This window comes from Nerophis lumbriciformis, linkage group LG08 (assembly GCF_033978685.3).
Source record: "Nerophis lumbriciformis linkage group LG08, RoL_Nlum_v2.1, whole genome shotgun sequence".
In the NCBI taxonomy this organism is placed as follows: Eukaryota; Metazoa; Chordata; class Actinopteri; order Syngnathiformes; family Syngnathidae; genus Nerophis; species Nerophis lumbriciformis.
Window position 1 is genome coordinate 12,823,135 of NC_084555.2, and position 19,075 is coordinate 12,842,209.

The window sequence follows — 19,075 nt, forward strand, 5'->3', positions numbered from 1 at the left end:
TATAAATAAACATTGATTGATTGATTGAACTAAATGCAATGTTTGAAAGGGTACAAATTATTTCCAAAGCAGGACCTCCACCCAGACAAACAATACAAGTACACAGTTCATGAAAAACAATATTTTTTGTTATTGTCATTGTAAGTGGGCCTAAACACATATTAGAAATGGAAATGACTGCTGTCATTTGATTATAATAATAAGAGAATGTTGTCTATCTGTGTTGGCCCAGCGATGAGGTGGGGACTTGTCCAGGGTGTACCCCGCCTTCTGCCCGAATGCAGCTGAGATAGGCTCCAGCATCCCCCGCGACCCCGAAGGGGACAAGCGGTAGTAAATGGATGGATGGATGGAGATTGAACTTGTTATTTAGTCAGGTTTGGGACAGGTGTAGCCACATTGTGCACATCTGATGTTGCTCACATGGGCTCCACTGAATGCTCAGGGAGTTTTTGCGTTTGCTCACACACATGAAAAATTAGAGGGAACATTGGTTGCGTGTCTTCAAAGTGACAATGTAAACATCCAATGTAAAACAATAATGTTCGCTTTAGTGTCTTTCGACTTTTACTTTCTGACAAGCAGTGTCCTCCACAGTGGACATATTTATATCAGTCTGGAATATGCTGTTTCTCAGGAAAATGACCAAACGATTGAAATTTTAATAATGTAAATACCTCACAAACTGATGTTTGGCTTCGCTGGCTTCAAATATATTTTCTGGGTGACGGTTTATGAGGTGGCGACTTGTCTAGGGTGCCTTCGGCCGGAGTGCAGCTGAACATGCTGCAGCCCCTCCGTGACATCGATAGAGAAAATTGGTGGAAAAATGGATGGATGGATTAAAAATGTATCAAGTAGTTTTCCCTTTTACTCATTCTTCCCGCGTTATACTTTTTTCGGGTGATTTCTCTCATTGCACTGCAAAATGACCGGCTGGGTCTGTGTCGCCTTGGAAAATGCTCGAGGCGAAAGTGGCGCAATTTGCTCTGCAGAACGCAGGCTTTCTTACCTCCTCCCAAAAAGTTATGTTTTCACTGGGTTTTGTTTGATAGCAACACAACTCAAATAGTTACGAATAGACATTTTTTAGGAGACGTCCAAAAAAAACCAATTCGTCTCATCGACTACACACTTCACTTCTGGCGGTCTATGCCCTACAACTTGCTGCCCCGCACTGCGCAGAGAAGTCTGAAAGATGTAGCTTATTTTAAAAAGCCAGAAGGAAAATACAAACTAAGTTTTTTTTTATACTGTCACATAAAATTGCATTTTATGTAATGATTTTGAAACTGAAATACTGCGATATTTACAATAATGTGACACCCCTATTTAAAACATTTCCTCATGGTCTAGATCAGTGTTTTTCAACCACTGTGCACACTAGTGTACCATGAGATATTGTCTGGCGTGCCGTGGGAGATTATGTAATTTCACCTAATTGGGTTAAAAATATTTTTTGCAAACCAGTAATTATAATCCGCAAATGTGCTAATGAGTGTCTGTGCTGTCTAGCGCTCGGCATATCAGCAGGTGGCAGCAGGTAGCTAATTGCTTTGTAGATGTCGGGAACATGGTGTGGGAGGCAGAGTGAAGGTAAAAAGGTATCTAACGCTTAAACCAAAAATAAACAAAAGGCGAGTGCCGCTAAGAAAAGGCTTTGAAGCTTAGGGATGGCTAGGCTAAACGAAGCTAAAACTGAACTGGCTTCAAAGTAAAGAAAAACAGAATGCTGGACGACAGCAAAGACTTACAGCGTGTGGAGCAGCAGACGGCGTCCACAAAGTACATCCGTACATGACATGACAATCAACAACAAAATAGGAGCGCAAGACAAGAACTAAAACACTACATACAGGAAAACCTCAAAATAAGTCACGCCGTGATGTGACAGGTCGTGACAGTACACCTACTTTGAGACAAGAGCTATAGTGATGCATGCTTGGTTATGGTTTGAATTCATATCCAACAATTGCGAGAACGACTTTATATTGTCAATATCGGCTGCTGAGATTCATTTTTTTTAATTTTTTCTGCTGTTGGTGTGCCTCGAAATTTTTTCAATGAAAAAAAATGTGCCTTGCCTCAGAAAAGGTTAAAAAACACTGGTCTAGATCAGGGGTTCTTAACCTTATTTGACCTCGGAGCCCAACTTTCCCACTACAGAGGGACCTGGGGCCCCACTCAAATATTGACACTGAATTTGTTTAATCGTATTAAACAATTATACTTAACGTGCTTACAATTTACAACCTTGTCAAATTATATGAAACCATGTGTTAGTCAAAAAGATTATTATTTATCATATAAACCTTAGGTTTAGGCCAGGCTGATTAGAAAAACAAGTACTAACCAAATATACTGCATAAGAATGGACTCAAACAACGGACTTTTTTTTACAGGTAAAGGACATGTTTTCAAACAATCTCAGAGAAGTAAGTCAAGACACCTGAGACTTGTAGAAATTCTCCACGCATGGTTCCGTATCTGTGAACGGAGTGCTCGAATGCCTTTTTCATCGTCATTCCCGTAATCTGGATCAAGTCCATAGTTGAGCCGAATGGTAAAACAGTCATGATCTCCTCCATTGTTATGATACCTGAGAAAAGAAATGCACATGTATTACTGTGAATACTACACGGAGAAACACCTCTTTTCCACGGCACGGTACTTACTCGGCCATTGGCGCATTCCAATAGGCAAAACTAGCAGCGCCATTGGTCGAGCAGATTCAGAATTGTAATGTTTGAAGGTACCATATTTTCCGGACTATAAGGCGCACTTAAAATATTTTTTTCCCCTCAAATCTCGACAGTGCGCCTTATAACCCGGTGCGCCTAATGTACGGAATAATTCTGGTTTTGCTCACCGACCTCGAAGCAATTTTATTTGGTACATGGTGTAATGATAAGTGTGACCAGTAGATGGCAGTCAAACATAAGAGATACGTGGTAAGAGATATGATGGCAATATGACTCAAGTAAACAACACCAACATTTTATATGTTCCGTTGAAAATATTACACACGGCGCTCAAAGATCTATCAAAATGTTTTAGTACGACTTTGGTAAGCTATGAAGCCGCACCGCTTGATGGATTGTCGACGCATTAAACATGCAAGTATTATTATGGTGTGTGTATAAGGTAAGACATTATCTGGCGTTTTGTTTAGCAATATTATGCAAAAGCAACTTTTCTTATCTTCTGGTACCTGCTGATCTGTATTTGGGATCTGCATAAATAATTGAAAAATTGCGCACGTCCGCCTTTGTAGTCCGTCCGTTGCTAAGCTTCTTCTTTTTCTCAAAATTCTTGTTATGGAACATTCATCCTCCGCTGTTGCCATTTCTAATATAAAGTAGTGTAAAGTTCTTACTTATGTCTGTCATTTAACTCGCCATGGAAGCGCTAAAACATACCGGTGTAGTGAGTTTACATTATTCACCCAAAGAACTTTAGTTATTAGAGTTCCGGTCGGACGTTTTTTCACGGGACACATTTCCGGTGTTGTTGTTTCCGGATGAGGAGATGCTGCTCCGTTATTGATTACTGAATGTCATTAAAACAGTTAGCTCCATCTTTTGACACTTCTTCCACTCCCGTCCTTGCACGCTACACCGCTACAACAAAGATGACGGGGAGAAGACGCTGTCGAAGGTGAGCCAAGTAAATAAGATGCACAAAACGGTGCATCCAGAAGCGACTGTCAGAAAGCGGCTTGAAGATGATCTGTAAAACATAATCTATGCAACATTTTGACCAAAGAACCACTATTACATGTTATGTAGACCACAAGGAAGTGGTTTAAATTTATAAAAAAAATAATAATAATATGACTCCTTTACTGCGCTCTATAATCCGGTGCGCCTTTTATATGAAAAAAGATCGAAAATAGACCATTCATCGGCAGTGCGCTTTATAATCCGGTGCGCCCTATTGTCCGGAAAATACGGTACATGCCGAGAGTTGACACAAATAATCTGTGCCTTAGCTCTGGATGCTGCAGTGTTATACTTCAGTCTTCACTTTCCTTGCTGCCCTCAGTCTCCTATTGGATAAAATGCGTCTCTTTACTGAGAGTCTCGTTCTGATCAATACCAGGTCGTTCAAGCAGTTTGAAGTGGAACACTAATCATTGCAATCCTGCGGTCGGTAGCCAACAAACAAAAGCATCTTCCTTTAGAAAAAGCTTACCCTTGTTGTAGCGCTCGTCAATGGCGCTGCGTATGGCGCCACTGTTCAACATGCAAATGCCCACATGATTCCACTGCATTTTATCGGGGTACTTTAGATTGTGACTCACCTGGCATCAGAAAAGACAAAAGATTGATGTTAGAATTGCGTGATCGATCAGATTTGGATCTCAACCATAGGGCTGAGCATGCACACGCTGGACACCAAAGTTCCTGATAACAGTTCTGTTTAGATAAGCTCCTAGTTTACAGCACTTCCTACTCATTACCATTGCGTCACAAATCAAGTTCCCAAGGTTGCATTCCCGAAAGCGACATTCCTCAAACGAGCCATTGAGGTAGACCAAAGTCTGTCCGACATATTGCGACGAGTACTGAGCCAGATCCTTCTTCCAGTTCTTTACGTCGGCAAGGATGGCGGGGTCTTTTGGTTGAAAAAACAAGTTCATTAGGTTAAACAGACGTATGTAATCAGTGATGTGTCATTGGTTTTCTTTGGTAGTCACACTCAGACGGACATGACTAAACCAGCCAAGGTCATTATTACATACCTTGTGGAATGCTGCCGTCCATGAGGATTGGGTTTCCGGCTGCTTTGATGACATTCCCAGCCTTATCAAAGGTGACTTTAAGGTAGCCCAGGTACTTTCCAAAGGCGTATGCCTGGACCACTGGAACGTTTCTGCCGTCGTCAGATTTCACCATTAATGGGTATGGACCTGCTGGTATTTCAGTCGATGGAGCGGTTCCTGCAGGACAATAACAAAGTAGAATTTAATAAATACTTTAACCGCCATGTTTGTGTGTTTACCAGCAGAATTAGTCAAATGACAACTTTTTTGGAAGGGTGCACAGCAAAAAGTCAGTGTTCAAAAACAATAAAAAAAAATAAAAAAAATTAGGGGTATTTTATTTGAACTAAGGAAAATGATCTGCCAATAGAACAAGAAAATTCGGCTTGTCAAGACTTTCCAAAACAAGTAAAATTAGCTAACCTCAATGAACCCAGGGATACAATTCGTAAGCACACATGATTGTGCGTGCTGCTGGTCCACTAATAGTACTAACCTTTAATTTAATTTGACTAATTTTCATTAATTACTAGTTTCAATGTAACTGTTTTTATATTGTTTTACTTTCTTTTTTATTCAAGAAAATGTTTTTAATTTATTTATCTTATTTTATTTTATTAATTTTTTTTAAGAAGTACCTGATCTTCACCATACCTGGTTGTCCAAATTAGGCATAATAATGTGTTAATTCCACGACTGTATATATCGGTTGATATCGGTATCGGTAATTAAAGAGTTGGACAATATCGGAATATCGGATATCGGCAAAAAGCCATTATCTGACATCCCTAATTTTAAATAATCTTTGTGCGCTTTGGAATAGCATTTTGCCCAAATAATCTTAATTTTCAAAAGTACACATTCAAGTTATAATTACTTTAATTATTCAAATGATTATTTTCCAAAATGTATTAAATAAAATTGTATATAATGTATTTTAAAATCAGTCACAACCCTGTATGCCTATTTTTGCAACTTCGCAAGATACCTTTTGCCCAAATAATTAACTATTTAAAATAAAACAATTTTTGTGGTAATTGGGACTTCGAGCTAGAAGATTATTTGGGCAAAAAGAAGTAGGCTCTAACAAACCATAATGATTTTTGCCCAAATATTCTCAAATATTTTACCAAAGCTATCACAAAGCCTACTTTTTTTTTTTGCCAAAACAATCCCAAATATTTTTAGTTCAAAATCCCCATGACCACAAAAACATTATAAAACAAAACAGTTGTAATTATTCTGAATACAATATTTAAAGTGACTGAACATGAGACTGACCAATGACCGAAGAGAACATACCTGTGTACAGGAATGTGTTGGTGTGTCCTCCGATGACCACATCGACTCCTCTCACTTGCTTGGCGATTTTCTGATCCACGTCAAAGCCAGAGTGACCCAGGGCGATGATCTTATTATAGCCCAGTGTCTGGAGCTTGTCGACCTCAGTCTGGAGGGACTCTATTTCATCTTCAAATTCTAAATGTGGTCCTTAAACGTGCACACAAGACAAGAGGGAAGGCTTTATGAAAGGAGTGGTGGGTGCAGTCTGTTTTTATATAATACTATGAAGAGTTTTTAACTTATTTTTACACTTAAAGTGGTTTAGCACATTCCTCATACGCAGCTGCATGTCCGGTAGGCGTCATCAAATGGTGAGTACACAAGTCATTATTTTGACATTTGGACACACAGTCCTGCAGTGTGTTTACTTGTGCAAAACAGCTAAATGTCCTCCAATAAGCACACACCAGGCTGGTCTTTTCTTGTATTTCAATAGAGACTTTTATAAAAGGTAAACATGGTAGGCTATAGACTACTAGCAGCTACACAACAGCTAAGCACACAAGCTAGAGCATAATACTACTACCACCATGCTTGATGGTGGGCATGGGTATTGCTGGGTATTGTGGCCAAACAGCTCAATTTTTGTTTCATCTGACATCACATGGACAAAGATAACACATTCTGGAGGAAAGTTCTGTGGTCAGATGAAACAAAAATTGAGCTGTTTGGCCACAATACCCAGCAATATGTTTGGAGGAGAAAAGGTGAGGCCTTTGATCCCAGGAACACCACTCCTACCGTCAAGCATGGTGGTGGTAGTATTATGCTCTGGGCCTCTTTTTCTGCCAATGGAACTGGTGCTTTAAATGGGACAATGAAAAAGGAGGATTACCTCCAAATTCTTCAGGACAACCTAAAATCATCAGCCCGGAGGTTGGGTCTTGGGCGCAGTTGGGTGTTCCAACAGGACAATGACCCCAAACACACATCAAAAGTGGTAAAGGAATGGCTAAATCAGGCTAGAATTAAGGTTTTAGAATAGCCTTCCCAAAGTCCTGACGTGTGGACAATGCTGAAGAAACAATTCCATGTCAGAAATCCAACAAATTTAGTGAAACTGCACCAATTTTGTCAAGAGGAGTGGTCAACCAGAAGCTTGCGGATGACTACCAAAAGCGCCGTATTGCAGTGAAACTTGCCAAGGGACATGTAACCAAATATTAACATTGCTGTATGTATACTTTTGACCCAGCAGATTTGGTCACATTTTCAGTAGACCCATAATACATTCATAAAAGAACCAAACTTTATGAATGTTTTTTGTGACCAACAAGTATGTGCTCCAATCACTATCACAAAAAAAATAAGAATTGTAGAAATTATTGGAAACAAGACAGCCATGACATTATGTTCTTTACATGTGTATGTACACTTTTGATGGCGACTGTATGGCATCATATAATAAAACATCACATTTGTCAACAAGTATCAAATAATTGTAATTGTAGGCAGAATCATATTATAGTGGTTGGAGTGTCCGCCCTGAGATCGGTAGGTTGTGGGTTCAAACCCCAAAGACTATAAAAATGGGACCCATTACCTCCCTGCTTGGCACTCAGCATCAAGGGTTGGAATTGAGGGTTAAATCACCAAAAATGATTCCCGGGTGCGGCCACCGCTGCTGCCCACTGCTCCCCTCACCTCCCAGGGGGTGATCAAGGGTGATGGGTCAAATGCAGAGAATAATTTTGCCACACCTAGTGTGTGTGTGACAATCATTGGTACTTTAACTTTTTAACTTTAAAGTATGCAGGCACAAACGTGTCCGCATCATTCAATTTACTGCGTCATGCGCTCAAAATAATGTCACTTTCTGGTACCGGGAGAGAATGCAAAACAAAAAGCTCTGCTCCCTTTCCCTGAGTTTTGACTAAAATTGGAGCTTTCCCGACCACTGATTGTGATCACAGCCACATGACCGCTTGCTAACATATTCGATTTGAACTCCACCCAACGAGAGGCACGCTTTCCCTATAATAAGCGAATTGAAGGTGTTAACTAGCTTTAAACTGTTTAAACTTTAAATGTTTTTGATCACACAAAAAGATCTCCAAAACAGGCTGACACAGCTCTGAGCAGCGTTGAACTCAAGTTAAAGACGTCAAAGCGAACAACGTTAACGGCTTCCAGTTGGGCTGCTTCGCAAAACGCATAAACACTAGCAAAACTCCCACCATGGACCCTTCAGGCTCACAGATCGGATTTCAAGGAACCGATGATCTGATGAAAACTATGAAAAGGATAGTGGGAATAATAGTAGAACTAAAACTATCGATTGTAGACATGCATTTAAGATCAGATAGTAGGGCTCTACAAGCGAAGATAGAACCACTAAATGAACAGTATGACAACTTGAGAAAGATTGGGGATATGATATGTCGAAGTTCAGTGAGGAAATGAAGAGAGAGCGGACACCACAGCAGGGAGACAAGAGGTGAGGGTCCTTCAAGAAGGAACAACAGCAGCGAGAGAGGAGTTGAGGATCCTGCAAGAGGAGATTGCAGCATCGCGCCAACAGTTGCTACAAAATAACACCAATCTGAAACATAACGAGGAGATGGATGAGTTTACACCACGGAATGATATCATCACTGCAGGGCTGCACATATCTACATACATATATATATATATATATATATATATATATATATATATATATAGATGTGTGTGTGTGTTTGTGTATATATATATATATATATATATATATCTATATCTATATATATATATATATGTATATATATATATACATTCACAATATATATGTACAGTACAGGCCAAAAGTTTGGACACACCTTCTCATTCAATGCATTTTTTTTTATTTTCATGACTATTTACATTGTAGATTGTCACTGAAGGCATCAAAACTATGAATGAACACATGTGGAGTTATGTAAAAAAGGTGAAATAACTGAAAACATGTTTTCTATTCTAGTTTCTTGAAAATAGCCACCCTTTGCTCTAATTACTGCTTTGCACATTCTTGGCATTCTCTCGCTGAGCTTCAAGAGGTAGTCACCTGAAATGGTTTTCACTTCACAGGGGTCATAGTTTTGATGTCTTCAGTGACAATCTACAATGTAAATAGTCATGAAAATAAAGAAAACGCATTGAAATGAGAAGGTGTGTCCAAACGTTTGGCCTGTACTGTATATATATATATATATATATATATATATACATACCGTATTTTTCGGACTATAAGTCAGTTTTTTTCATAGTTTGGGTGCGACTTATACTCAGGAGCGACTTGTGTGAAATTATTAACACATTACTGTAAAATATCAAATAATATTATTTAGCTCATTCACGTAAGAGACTAGACCAGGGGTCGGCAACCTTTTACCAGTCAAAGAGCCATTTTGACCATCCATCCATCCATCTTCTTCCGCTTATCCGAGGTCGGGTCGCGGGGGCAGCAGCCTAAGCAGGGAAGCCCAGACTTCCCTCTCCCCAGCCACTTCGTCCAGCTCCTCCCGGGGGATCCCGAGGCGTTCCCAGGCCAGCCGAGAGACATAGTCTTCCCAACGTGTCCTGGGTCTTCCCCGTGGCCTCCTACCGGTCGGACGTGCCCGAAACACCTCCCGAGGGAGGCGTTCGGGTGGCATCCTGACCAGATGCCCGAACCACCTCATCTGGCTCCTCTTGATGTGGAGGAGCAGCGGCTTTACTTTGAGTTCCCCCCGGATGACAGAGCTTCTCACCCTATCTCTAAGGGAGAGCCCCGCCACCCGGCGGAGGAAACTCATTTCGGCCGCTTGTACCCTTGATCTTGTCCTTTCGGTCATGACCCAAAGCTCATGACCATAGGTGAGGATGGGAACGTAGATCGACCGGTAAATCGAGAGCTTTGCCTTCTGGCTCAGCTCCTTCTTCACCACAACGGATCGATACAGCGTCCGCATTACTGAAGACGCCGCACCGATCCGCCTGTCGATCTCACGATCCACTCTTCCCTCACTCGTGAACAAGACTACGAGGTACTTGAACTCCTCCACTTGGGGCAAGATCTCCTCCCCAACCCGGAGATGGCACTCCACCCATTTTGACCAGTCTCACAAATTAAAGAAACAATGGGAGCCACGCAAATCTTTTGAAATTTAAAATGAAATAACACTGCATACAAAGATTTTTTTTTGTTGCTTTGTGCTATGTATAAACCAAGGGTCTCAGACACGCGGCCCACATCTTAATATGAAAATGGAATGATAGTGCGGCCCGCGAGTTTTTTGTTAATACCGCTTGACAGCGTCATACTTGTCAACCCTCCCGATTTTTCCGGCAGACTACAACTTTCGGGGCAACTATTCTTTCGAACGTGCCGTGATGGTACAGCATTTAGCGCCCACTACATCCAACGTGCCGGCCCAGCCACACGCTGTATGCATTTTGTGCTTGTTCACATAAGTGACAGCAAGGCATACTTGGTCAACAACCACACAGGTTCCACTGACGGTGGCGGTATAAAAAACTTTAACACTCTTACTAATAATGCGCCACACTGTGAACCCACACCAAACAAGAATGACAAACACATTTCGGGAGAACATCTGCACTGTAACACAACATAAAAACAACAGAACAAATACCCAGAATCCCATGCAGCCCTAACTCTTCCGGGCTACAATATACACCCCCGCTACCAAACCCCGCCCACCTCAACCGACGCACGGAGGGGGGGGGGGGGTTGATGTGTGAGGGAGCAGGGCTGGGGTGGGGGCTGAGCCGCATCAGAGTGATCAAAGAGCCGCATGCGGCTCCGGAGCCGCAAGTTGCCGACCAACCCCTGGACTAGACGTATAAGATTTCATCGGATTTAGTGATTAAGAGTGACAGATTGTTTGGTAAACGTATAGCATGTTCTATATGTTATAGTTATTTGAATGACTCTTACCATAATATGTTACGTTAACATACCAGGCAAGTTCTCAGTTGGTTATTTATGCGTCATATAACATACACCTATTCAGCCTGTTGTTCACTATTCTTTATTTATTTTAAATTGCCTTTCAAATGTCTATTCTTGTTGTTGGGTTTTATCAAATAAATGTCCCCAAAAAATGCGACTTATATATGTTTTTTTTCCTTCTTTATTATGCATTTTCGGCCGGTGCGACTTATACTCCGGAGCAACTTATAGTCCGAAAAATACGGTATATATATATATATATATGTGTGTGTGTGTATAAATATACACACACTGTATCTATGGTCATATGTACCTTTTTTTCTTTGAATATCGTAGATGTACATTATTTTTCATTTGTCTTTCTATCTTTTTTTGCACTTTAATATAGTTTTTTTTTTCCTCTCTCTTTGTTGTTAGTAAGTTGTAACGATACGGTCTCTTCTTCTCTTATTTATTTTTTTCCATTTTGAGTGAACATTTACTTCAGTGCAAAGCAGAAGAGGTGTGAAGTTTTGTCTTTGTTAAGGAGGGATTATGTGCACAACCGGTTTAGAGAGATGATTCTGCACGAGTTTTAGGGTTGGTGAGGTGGGGGTTACTTTTCTTTCCCGTGCATCAGTCAAGTTTATTGTTATTTTTAGTTTAGCCACGTATTTGCATTTTTGTGTAGTGTATATTTGATACTTGCATTTTGCTATGACCCAACCTAATCTAACAGCAACATCCCGTGAGTGCGGTATTAGGTTTACTAGTTTTAACTGTATAGGGCTTGAAAACCCTATAAAACAAAAACAGATACTACACCATCTTTGTCATTCTTAAATTTTTGGTGAATCGAGGAGTGCTGCTATTCCGCTACATAAATCTGTTCCGTTTGTACACTCAAACAAGTATTTCTGATCCCATCGGGAATTTTATTGTCATCACTGGTCAGATTTCCAACACTCCAGTAGCCCTCGTAAATGTTTATGTTCCCAACTATGACGATGACACCTTCTTAAAACGTCTTTTTCTGAATCTACCCGATTTGTCGATGTACTATTTGAAATTAACTGTTGGCTTGACCACTCATCACCCAAAACTTGTCCACCATCAAAGTCTGCCAAGGTAATCCAGTCTTCTATAGAATAATTTTCGGTCTCAGATGTCTGGCGTTTTGCGAATCCTATTAAAAGGCAATAATCATTATTTTCTCACAGCCGTCACACTTTCACCTGTATCGATTAATTTTTAGTTGATAACAAATTACGTTCATCCATACCTACATGCAATTACGACGCAATTGTTATCGCTGATCATGCTCCAATTTCAATGGATGTACTTTTTAAAAACTTAACAACACCTGCGCCGTGGCGTCTTAACACACGATTACTTTTAAATGACTTTGTGGGTTTTGTCTAGCGTCAAATATACTGAACAAAAATATAACCGCAACACGTTTGTTTTTGCTCTCATTTTTCAAGAGTTTAACTGAAAGATCTAAAACTTTTACTGTATACACAAAAAGACATATTCCTCTCAAATGCTGTTCACAAATCTGTGTTAGTGAGCATTTATTTGCCAAGATAATCCATCCCACCTCACAGGTGTGGCATATCAAGGGGCTGATTAAACAGCATGGGTTTTGCACTGGTGTGCCTAAAGCTAGTGTTCTTCAACTTTTTTTGAGCCAAGGCACATTTTTTGCGTTGAAAAAAATCCGGAGGCACACCACCAGCAGAAATCATTAAAAAACTAAACTCAGTTGACAGTAAAAAGTGGTTGTCGCAATTGTTGGATATGACTTTAAACCATAACCAACCATGCATCAATATAGCTCTTGTCTCAAAGTAGGTGTACTGTCACGACCTGTCACATCAGGCCGTTACTTGTTTTGAGTTTTTTGCTGTTTTCCTGTGTGTAGTGTTTTACTTCTTGTCTTGCGCTCCTATTTTGGTGGCTTTTTCCTCTTTTTTTGGTATTTTTCTGTAGCAGTTTCATTTCTTCCTTTGAGCGATATTTCCCGCATCTACTTTGTTTTAGCAATCAAGAATATTTCAGTTGTTTTTATCCTTCTTTGTGTGGACATTGTTGATTATCATGTCATGTTCGGATGTACTTTGTGGACGCCGTCTTTGCTCCACAGTAAGTCTTTGCTGTCGTCCAGGATTCGGTTTTTGTTTACTTTGTAGCCAGTTCAGTTTTAGTTGCGTTCTGCATAGCCATCTCTAAGCTTCCCTGCCTTTTCTTAGGGGCACTCACCTTTTTGTTTATTTTTGGTTTAAGCATTAGACACCTTTTTACCTGCACGCTGCCTCCCGCTGTTTCCGACATCTACAAAGCAATTAGCTACCGGCTGCCACCTACTGATATGGAAGAGTATTACACGGTTACTCTGCCGAGCTTTAGACAGCACCGTCACTCAACAACAATACATAATTTGCAGGTGTTGGGGGCGTGGTTGCGGGGGGCGGGGTTGGGGTGCAGGCAGCATACCCCTTCCCCTTCGAGCTTTTCTGGATGAAATGAAATTATTTTTTCCAATCATTTTGGAACTTGCAAGCGTATTTCTTCTTCTTACTCGTCGTCGCCATGTCTCTTCTTCGTTCTTCTGCTTCGTCTCCTTTTTGTTGTGTGTGCAGTTGTGCACTGAGCTCCAAAAGCCGTAGATGTTATTGTAGCGTCCCGGAAGAGTTAGTGCTGCAAGGGATTCTGGGTATTTGTTCTGTTGTGTTTATGTTGTGTTACGGTGCGGATGTTCTCCCGTAATGTGTTTGTCATTCTTGTTTGGTGTGGGTTCACAGTGTGGCGCATTTTTGTAACAGTGTTAAAGTTGTTTATACGGCCACTGTCCGTGTGACATATATGGCTGTTGACCAAGTATGCATTGCGTATCATTAAACCAGTTAAAAGATCATACAACGCGCATTTCTTGACATCTTCGAGTAAAGACCATTGTTAAAAACGTCCAACGCTACAATATCATGTGACTTTACCGGTACGCTGTTTATTTGGAGGAAAGGCGGACGCTTGGACAGCATGCGGCTGTTAAGGGGTGAAGGTTTCAGGTGAGAGAGGACGTTAAAGGCAGTGTCCTTAAGGCACGCCCCCAATATTGTTGTCCGGGTGGAAATCAGGAGAAATTCGGGAGAATGGGAGGGTTGGCAAGTATGGACACACGACGGACTCTTGGGAGAAGAAGGAGTGCCGCGTGCCTGGCGACCCTTTCGGTCAAGGACGTGAAGATTTCCACCTATTTGGAATTATGACAACAGGACACCTGCCGATTGGAATAAGCGTTGCTCTGGTTTATCAAAAATTGGAAGAAGTTGCTGGCAGTCTTCAAAGTACCCAAAGCTGCCACAAAAGATTGGAGGATGCGGGAAGAACTGTGGACATCCTTGTGATTTGGATAACATCGGACTGTCTGCCCCCGCAGGATGAATTATGAGGATCCGTCATAGACGATTTAGAGTGAAAAGTGAATCTTATTTTCACTCGCATACAAAACATTCTAACTTGGATTGTTTCCCTGGCTTCGAGACTCTCCTGAAGGACAGAAGACACAACAAACTCCCTTCTTGTCTCTCATGGACACACACCTGTTGTTGTTGACTTTGGACTAGCGGCTGCACGACGTCAAGGCCGCGGAATGGAGACACACTGCAGGCTTACACACACATGACCTACTCAGTGGCCTAGTGGTTAGAGTGTCCGCCCTGAGATCGGTAGGTTGTGAGTTCAAATCCCGGCCGAGTCATACCAAAGACTATAAAAATGGGACCCATTACCTCCCTGCTTGGCACTCAGCATCAAGGGTTGGAATTGGGGATTAAATCACCAAAATGATTCCCGGGCGCGGCCACCGCTGCTGCCCACTGCTCCCCTCACCTCCCAGGGGGTGATCAAGGGTGATGGGTCAAATGCAGAGAATAATCTCGCCACACCTAGTGTGTGTGTGACAATCATTGGTACTTTAACTTTTAACTTTAACATGCATCCACAAAAATATACGCCATACACACACATACCCCACCCCCATCCAACGCCCTTGACGCGAATCCCTTAGGGGTGATGGACGGATGGGCAGCGCCTGAAGAGCTGCAGCCTGCCACCGTGGCCCCCACTCCCTCCCCTCTGTTGCTAGTCTCGAGGTGTATGTATATGTGCTTTGCCAAGGAAGTTTTTTTCCCACTCCAGACTAGGCCCCTTTAGCCCAGTCTAGATTGTATTTTTGTACTCATCCTTTCCCAGCGTTTACCTTTTTCCCATCTTTTACGGGGCGCCTTGTGGAGACCCATCAGCGTTCCTGTTCTGTAACCCTGTACACGGTTTGTCTAATCTTGAACGGGTTTGTGCTGAAAACAAAGTTTCGTTGCACTTGTGCAATGACAATAAAGACCTACCTACCTACCAACTCCGGCTTCCTCCCACCTCCAAAGACATGCACCTGGGGATAGGTTATAAATGATAAATGGGTTGTACTTGTATAGCGCTTTTCTACCTTCAAGGTACTCAAAGCGCTTTGACACTACTTCCACATTTACCCATTCACACACACATTCATGATTGGCAACACTAAATTGGCCCTAGTGTTTGAATGTGGTCTGTCTATAATAATAATAATAAAAATAACTGGGATTTATATAGCGCTTTTCTAAGTACCCAAAGTCGCTTTACATGTAGAACCCATCAATCATTCACACCTGTTGGTGGTAAGCTACTTTCACAGCCACAGCTGCCCTGGGGTAGACTGACGGAAGCGTGGCTGCAATTTGCGCCAACGGCCCCTCCGACCACCACCTATCATTCATCATTCAATTCACCGGTGTGAGTGGCACCGGGGGCAAAGGGTGAAGTGTCCCGCCGAAGGACACAACGGCAGCGATTTTTGGATGGTAAGAGGCGGGGAGCGAACCTGCAACCCTCAGGTTTCTGGCACGGTTGCTCTACCCACTACGCCATGCCGCCCTCTATCTGTGTTGGCCCTGTGATGAGGTGGCGACTTGTCCTGGGTGTACACCGCCTTCCGCCGATGTGCAGCTGGGATGGGCTCCAGCACCCCCCGCGACCCCGAAATGGACAATCGGTAAAAAAAAATGGATGGATGTTAAATAAAACCTCTGCCTTGTTTTAAAAGTTAAAGTCCCAATGATAGTCACACACACACTAGGTGTGGTGAAATTACCCTCTGCATTTGACCCATCCCCTTGTTCACCCCATGGGAGGTGAGGGGAGCAGTGAGCAGCAGCGGTGGCCGCGCTCGGGAATCATTTTGGTGATTTAACCCCCAATTCCAACCCTTGATGCTGAGTGCCAAGTGTGTGCCATTTTTATAGTCTTTGGTATGACTCAGTCGGGGTTTGAACTCACGACCTCTCAGGGCGGACACTCTAACCACAAGGCCACTGAGCAGGTTCTTTAATGAATATCTAGGCCTACTACGCTACTGGTCATTATGGCGGTAGTTGGAGAGCCAAGTATTCTGTGAAAAAAGGTTGCGAGCCTCTGATCTATACACTTGGTAAGTATTTAGTTTTTTAATGTGTTTCTGCTCCATTTCAGGGGACTTTTCTTGACATTTAAAGAGAATATTTTGTTCCTCTTTCTGTCTTAATGTGGAAGCGTGTTACAAGTGCAGCGGCAAGAAGTGTCTATAAAAGGACAACAATCTCATGCTATTAACAAACTGCTCCCTCCAGGGACTTGTCACATGCAGTGGAGCCTGTTTGTGTGTGTTTAGATCAGGGGTCACCAACGCGGTGCCCGCGGGCACCAGGTAGCCCGTAAGGACCAGATGAGTAGCCCGCTGGCCTGTTCTAAAAATAGCTCAAATAGCAGCACTTACCAGTGAGCTGCCTCTATTTTTTAAATTGTATTTATTTACTAGCAAGCTGGTCTCGCTTTGCTCGACATTTTTAGTTCTAAGAGAGACAAAAATTTGAAAATCCAAGAAAATATTTTAAAGACTTGGTCTTCACTAACCGACTAAGAAACAGATAACAGATTTGGTGTCCAGTTCAAAGTGTGACATGCTTTATTTAAAAATTTGAGAGTTGACTTTTGTATTTTACATGAGTTATTATTTGTACAAACATGGTGCAAAGTAATTAATCCATCCATCCATTTTCTACCGCTTATTCCCTTTTGGGGTCGCGGGGGGCGCTGGAGCCTATCTCAGCTACAATCGGGCGGAAGGCGGGGTACACCCTGGACAAGTCGCCACCTCATCGCAGGGCCAACACAGATAGACAGACAACATTCACACTCACATCCACACACTAGGGCCAATTTAGTGTTGCCAATCAACCTATCCCCAGGTGCATGTCTTTGGAGGTGGGAGGAAGCCGGAGTACCCGGAGGGAACCCACGCAGTCACGGGGAGAACATGCAAACTCCACACAGAAAGATCCCGAGCCCGGTTTTGAACCCAAGACTACTCAGGACCTTCGTATTCATGATTTGTTTAAAAATGTTAGTGGCTAGCTAGTTAAAATGGGATATTGTGATTTCACAAGACTGTCTTAGAAGTGATCATTTGAAAATGTTCAATTTGAAAAATGTGCACTTAGAGAAAATATAAAAATAAAGTGTTGCATATTGATATTTATCTGTTTCTAATATATTTATTGTGAGAAATCATCAAGATGATCAGTGTTTCCGCAAAGATAAATATTATTAATGATAACATAGAGTTAAAGGTAAATTGAGCAAATTGGCTATTTCTGGCAATTTATTTCAGTTCTATCAAACTGGTAGCCCATCGCATTAATCAGTACCCAAGAAGTAGCTCTTGGTTTCAAAAAGGTTGGTGACCCCTGGTTTAGATCTTCTTACCTGGCTGTGAGAGGAAGGGGGTCTCTTTGGAGGTGTAGCCCACCACAGCCACCCTCTCCGAGCCCACAGTGAGCACGGCGTGAGGCTGGTAGTAACCGCTCAGCAAAGTCTTGTTGGCTTTCAGGTTGGTGCTCACCACGGAGCAATTAACATCCCGCAGGAAAGGGTCAATCAGACCCTCCACTCCGTTGTCAAACTCGTGGTTGCCAAACGCCTGTGACACAAAGCGATAAGTGGAGATTTCCCCCCCTTTTTTTTTTTTTTTTTTAAATAATTGCTCCGAATTTTACCATGACGTCATATCTAAGTTTGTTCATGAAGTAAGCCGCTTCCGCTCCCTTGTAGAAGTTGAACCACACGGTGCCTTGGAACTGGTCTCCGGCGTCCAGAAGCAGCACGTTCTTCTCCTTCCGGCGGACCTCCGACACCTTGGTGAAGCGGCGCGACACCCCCGCGAAGCAGGGACCCTCGGCCGGGCACTTCCCGGAGTCCACGCTGGTCTCCTCGATCCGCGCGTGGTTGTCGTTGGTGTGCAACAGGGTCAGCTCGAAACTCGAACCCACGGCCCAGGTATGGAACAAGAGCAGCAAGTGAAGGAAAGGTGGAGTCGACGACATGGTCATTTTGGATGTATGTGTGTGTTTGTGTGTGTGTGTGTGTGTGTGTGTGTTTGGTGGCCAAGGCGCGAAAAGGGGAGGAAAAAAAAAAAAAGGCGTGTTCTTTTCTTTCCATCCTAAATTGAGTAAAAGCTAAACAAACAAAAAATCCCAAGGCTGTTTAATAATGTGATTAAATGTCACATATAGACAACTTGAACACAAATATGTGCATTTTTAAATTGAATTTAAGTATTTATTTCAAACCTGCACAGTACAACACACTTTTTTTTTTTTTTTTTTTTTTACATTTTGGCAGAGACATTTATGCAAGGCTTGAAAAGGGGTTGGATGAAGCAGATGCTTATAATATCCCAACCCCTCTCACTCATTCCACATTTAACATAAACTATATAATACAAGAACAATACTATACAAACAAAAACAAGAAAAGCTCCTGTACACCATACTTGCCAACCTTGAGACCTCCGACTTCGGGAGGTGGGGGGCGGGGGGCGTGGTTGGGGGCGGGGCGTGGTTAAGAGGGGAGGAGTATATTTACAGCTAGGATTCACCAAGTCAAGTATTTTATATATATATATATATATATATATATATATATATATATATATATATATATATATA

At 42.1% G+C, this 19,075-nt stretch overlaps 1 protein-coding gene across 1 annotated transcript in view; it reads right to left on the reverse strand.

Annotated features, from left to right (window-relative positions):
* The window catches only part of nt5e (5'-nucleotidase, ecto (CD73)), a 38,583-nt gene extending 20,082 nt beyond the window's left edge, over window positions 1-18,501 (reverse strand). Inside the window, exons 1-7 of the mRNA XM_061969239.2 lie at window positions 18,125-18,501; window positions 17,835-18,048; window positions 6,068-6,256; window positions 4,745-4,942; window positions 4,463-4,617; window positions 4,195-4,303; window positions 2,450-2,599 (exon numbers count right to left, since the gene is read on the reverse strand). Coding sequence (XP_061825223.2) covers window positions 2,450-2,599; window positions 4,195-4,303; window positions 4,463-4,617; window positions 4,745-4,942; window positions 6,068-6,256; window positions 17,835-18,048; window positions 18,125-18,457 — 1,348 coding nt within the window. The 5' untranslated portion in view covers window positions 18,458-18,501. The remainder of the gene's footprint in view (window positions 1-2,449; window positions 2,600-4,194; window positions 4,304-4,462; window positions 4,618-4,744; window positions 4,943-6,067; window positions 6,257-17,834; window positions 18,049-18,124) is intronic.
* Window positions 18,502-19,075: the final 574 nt, after the last annotated feature.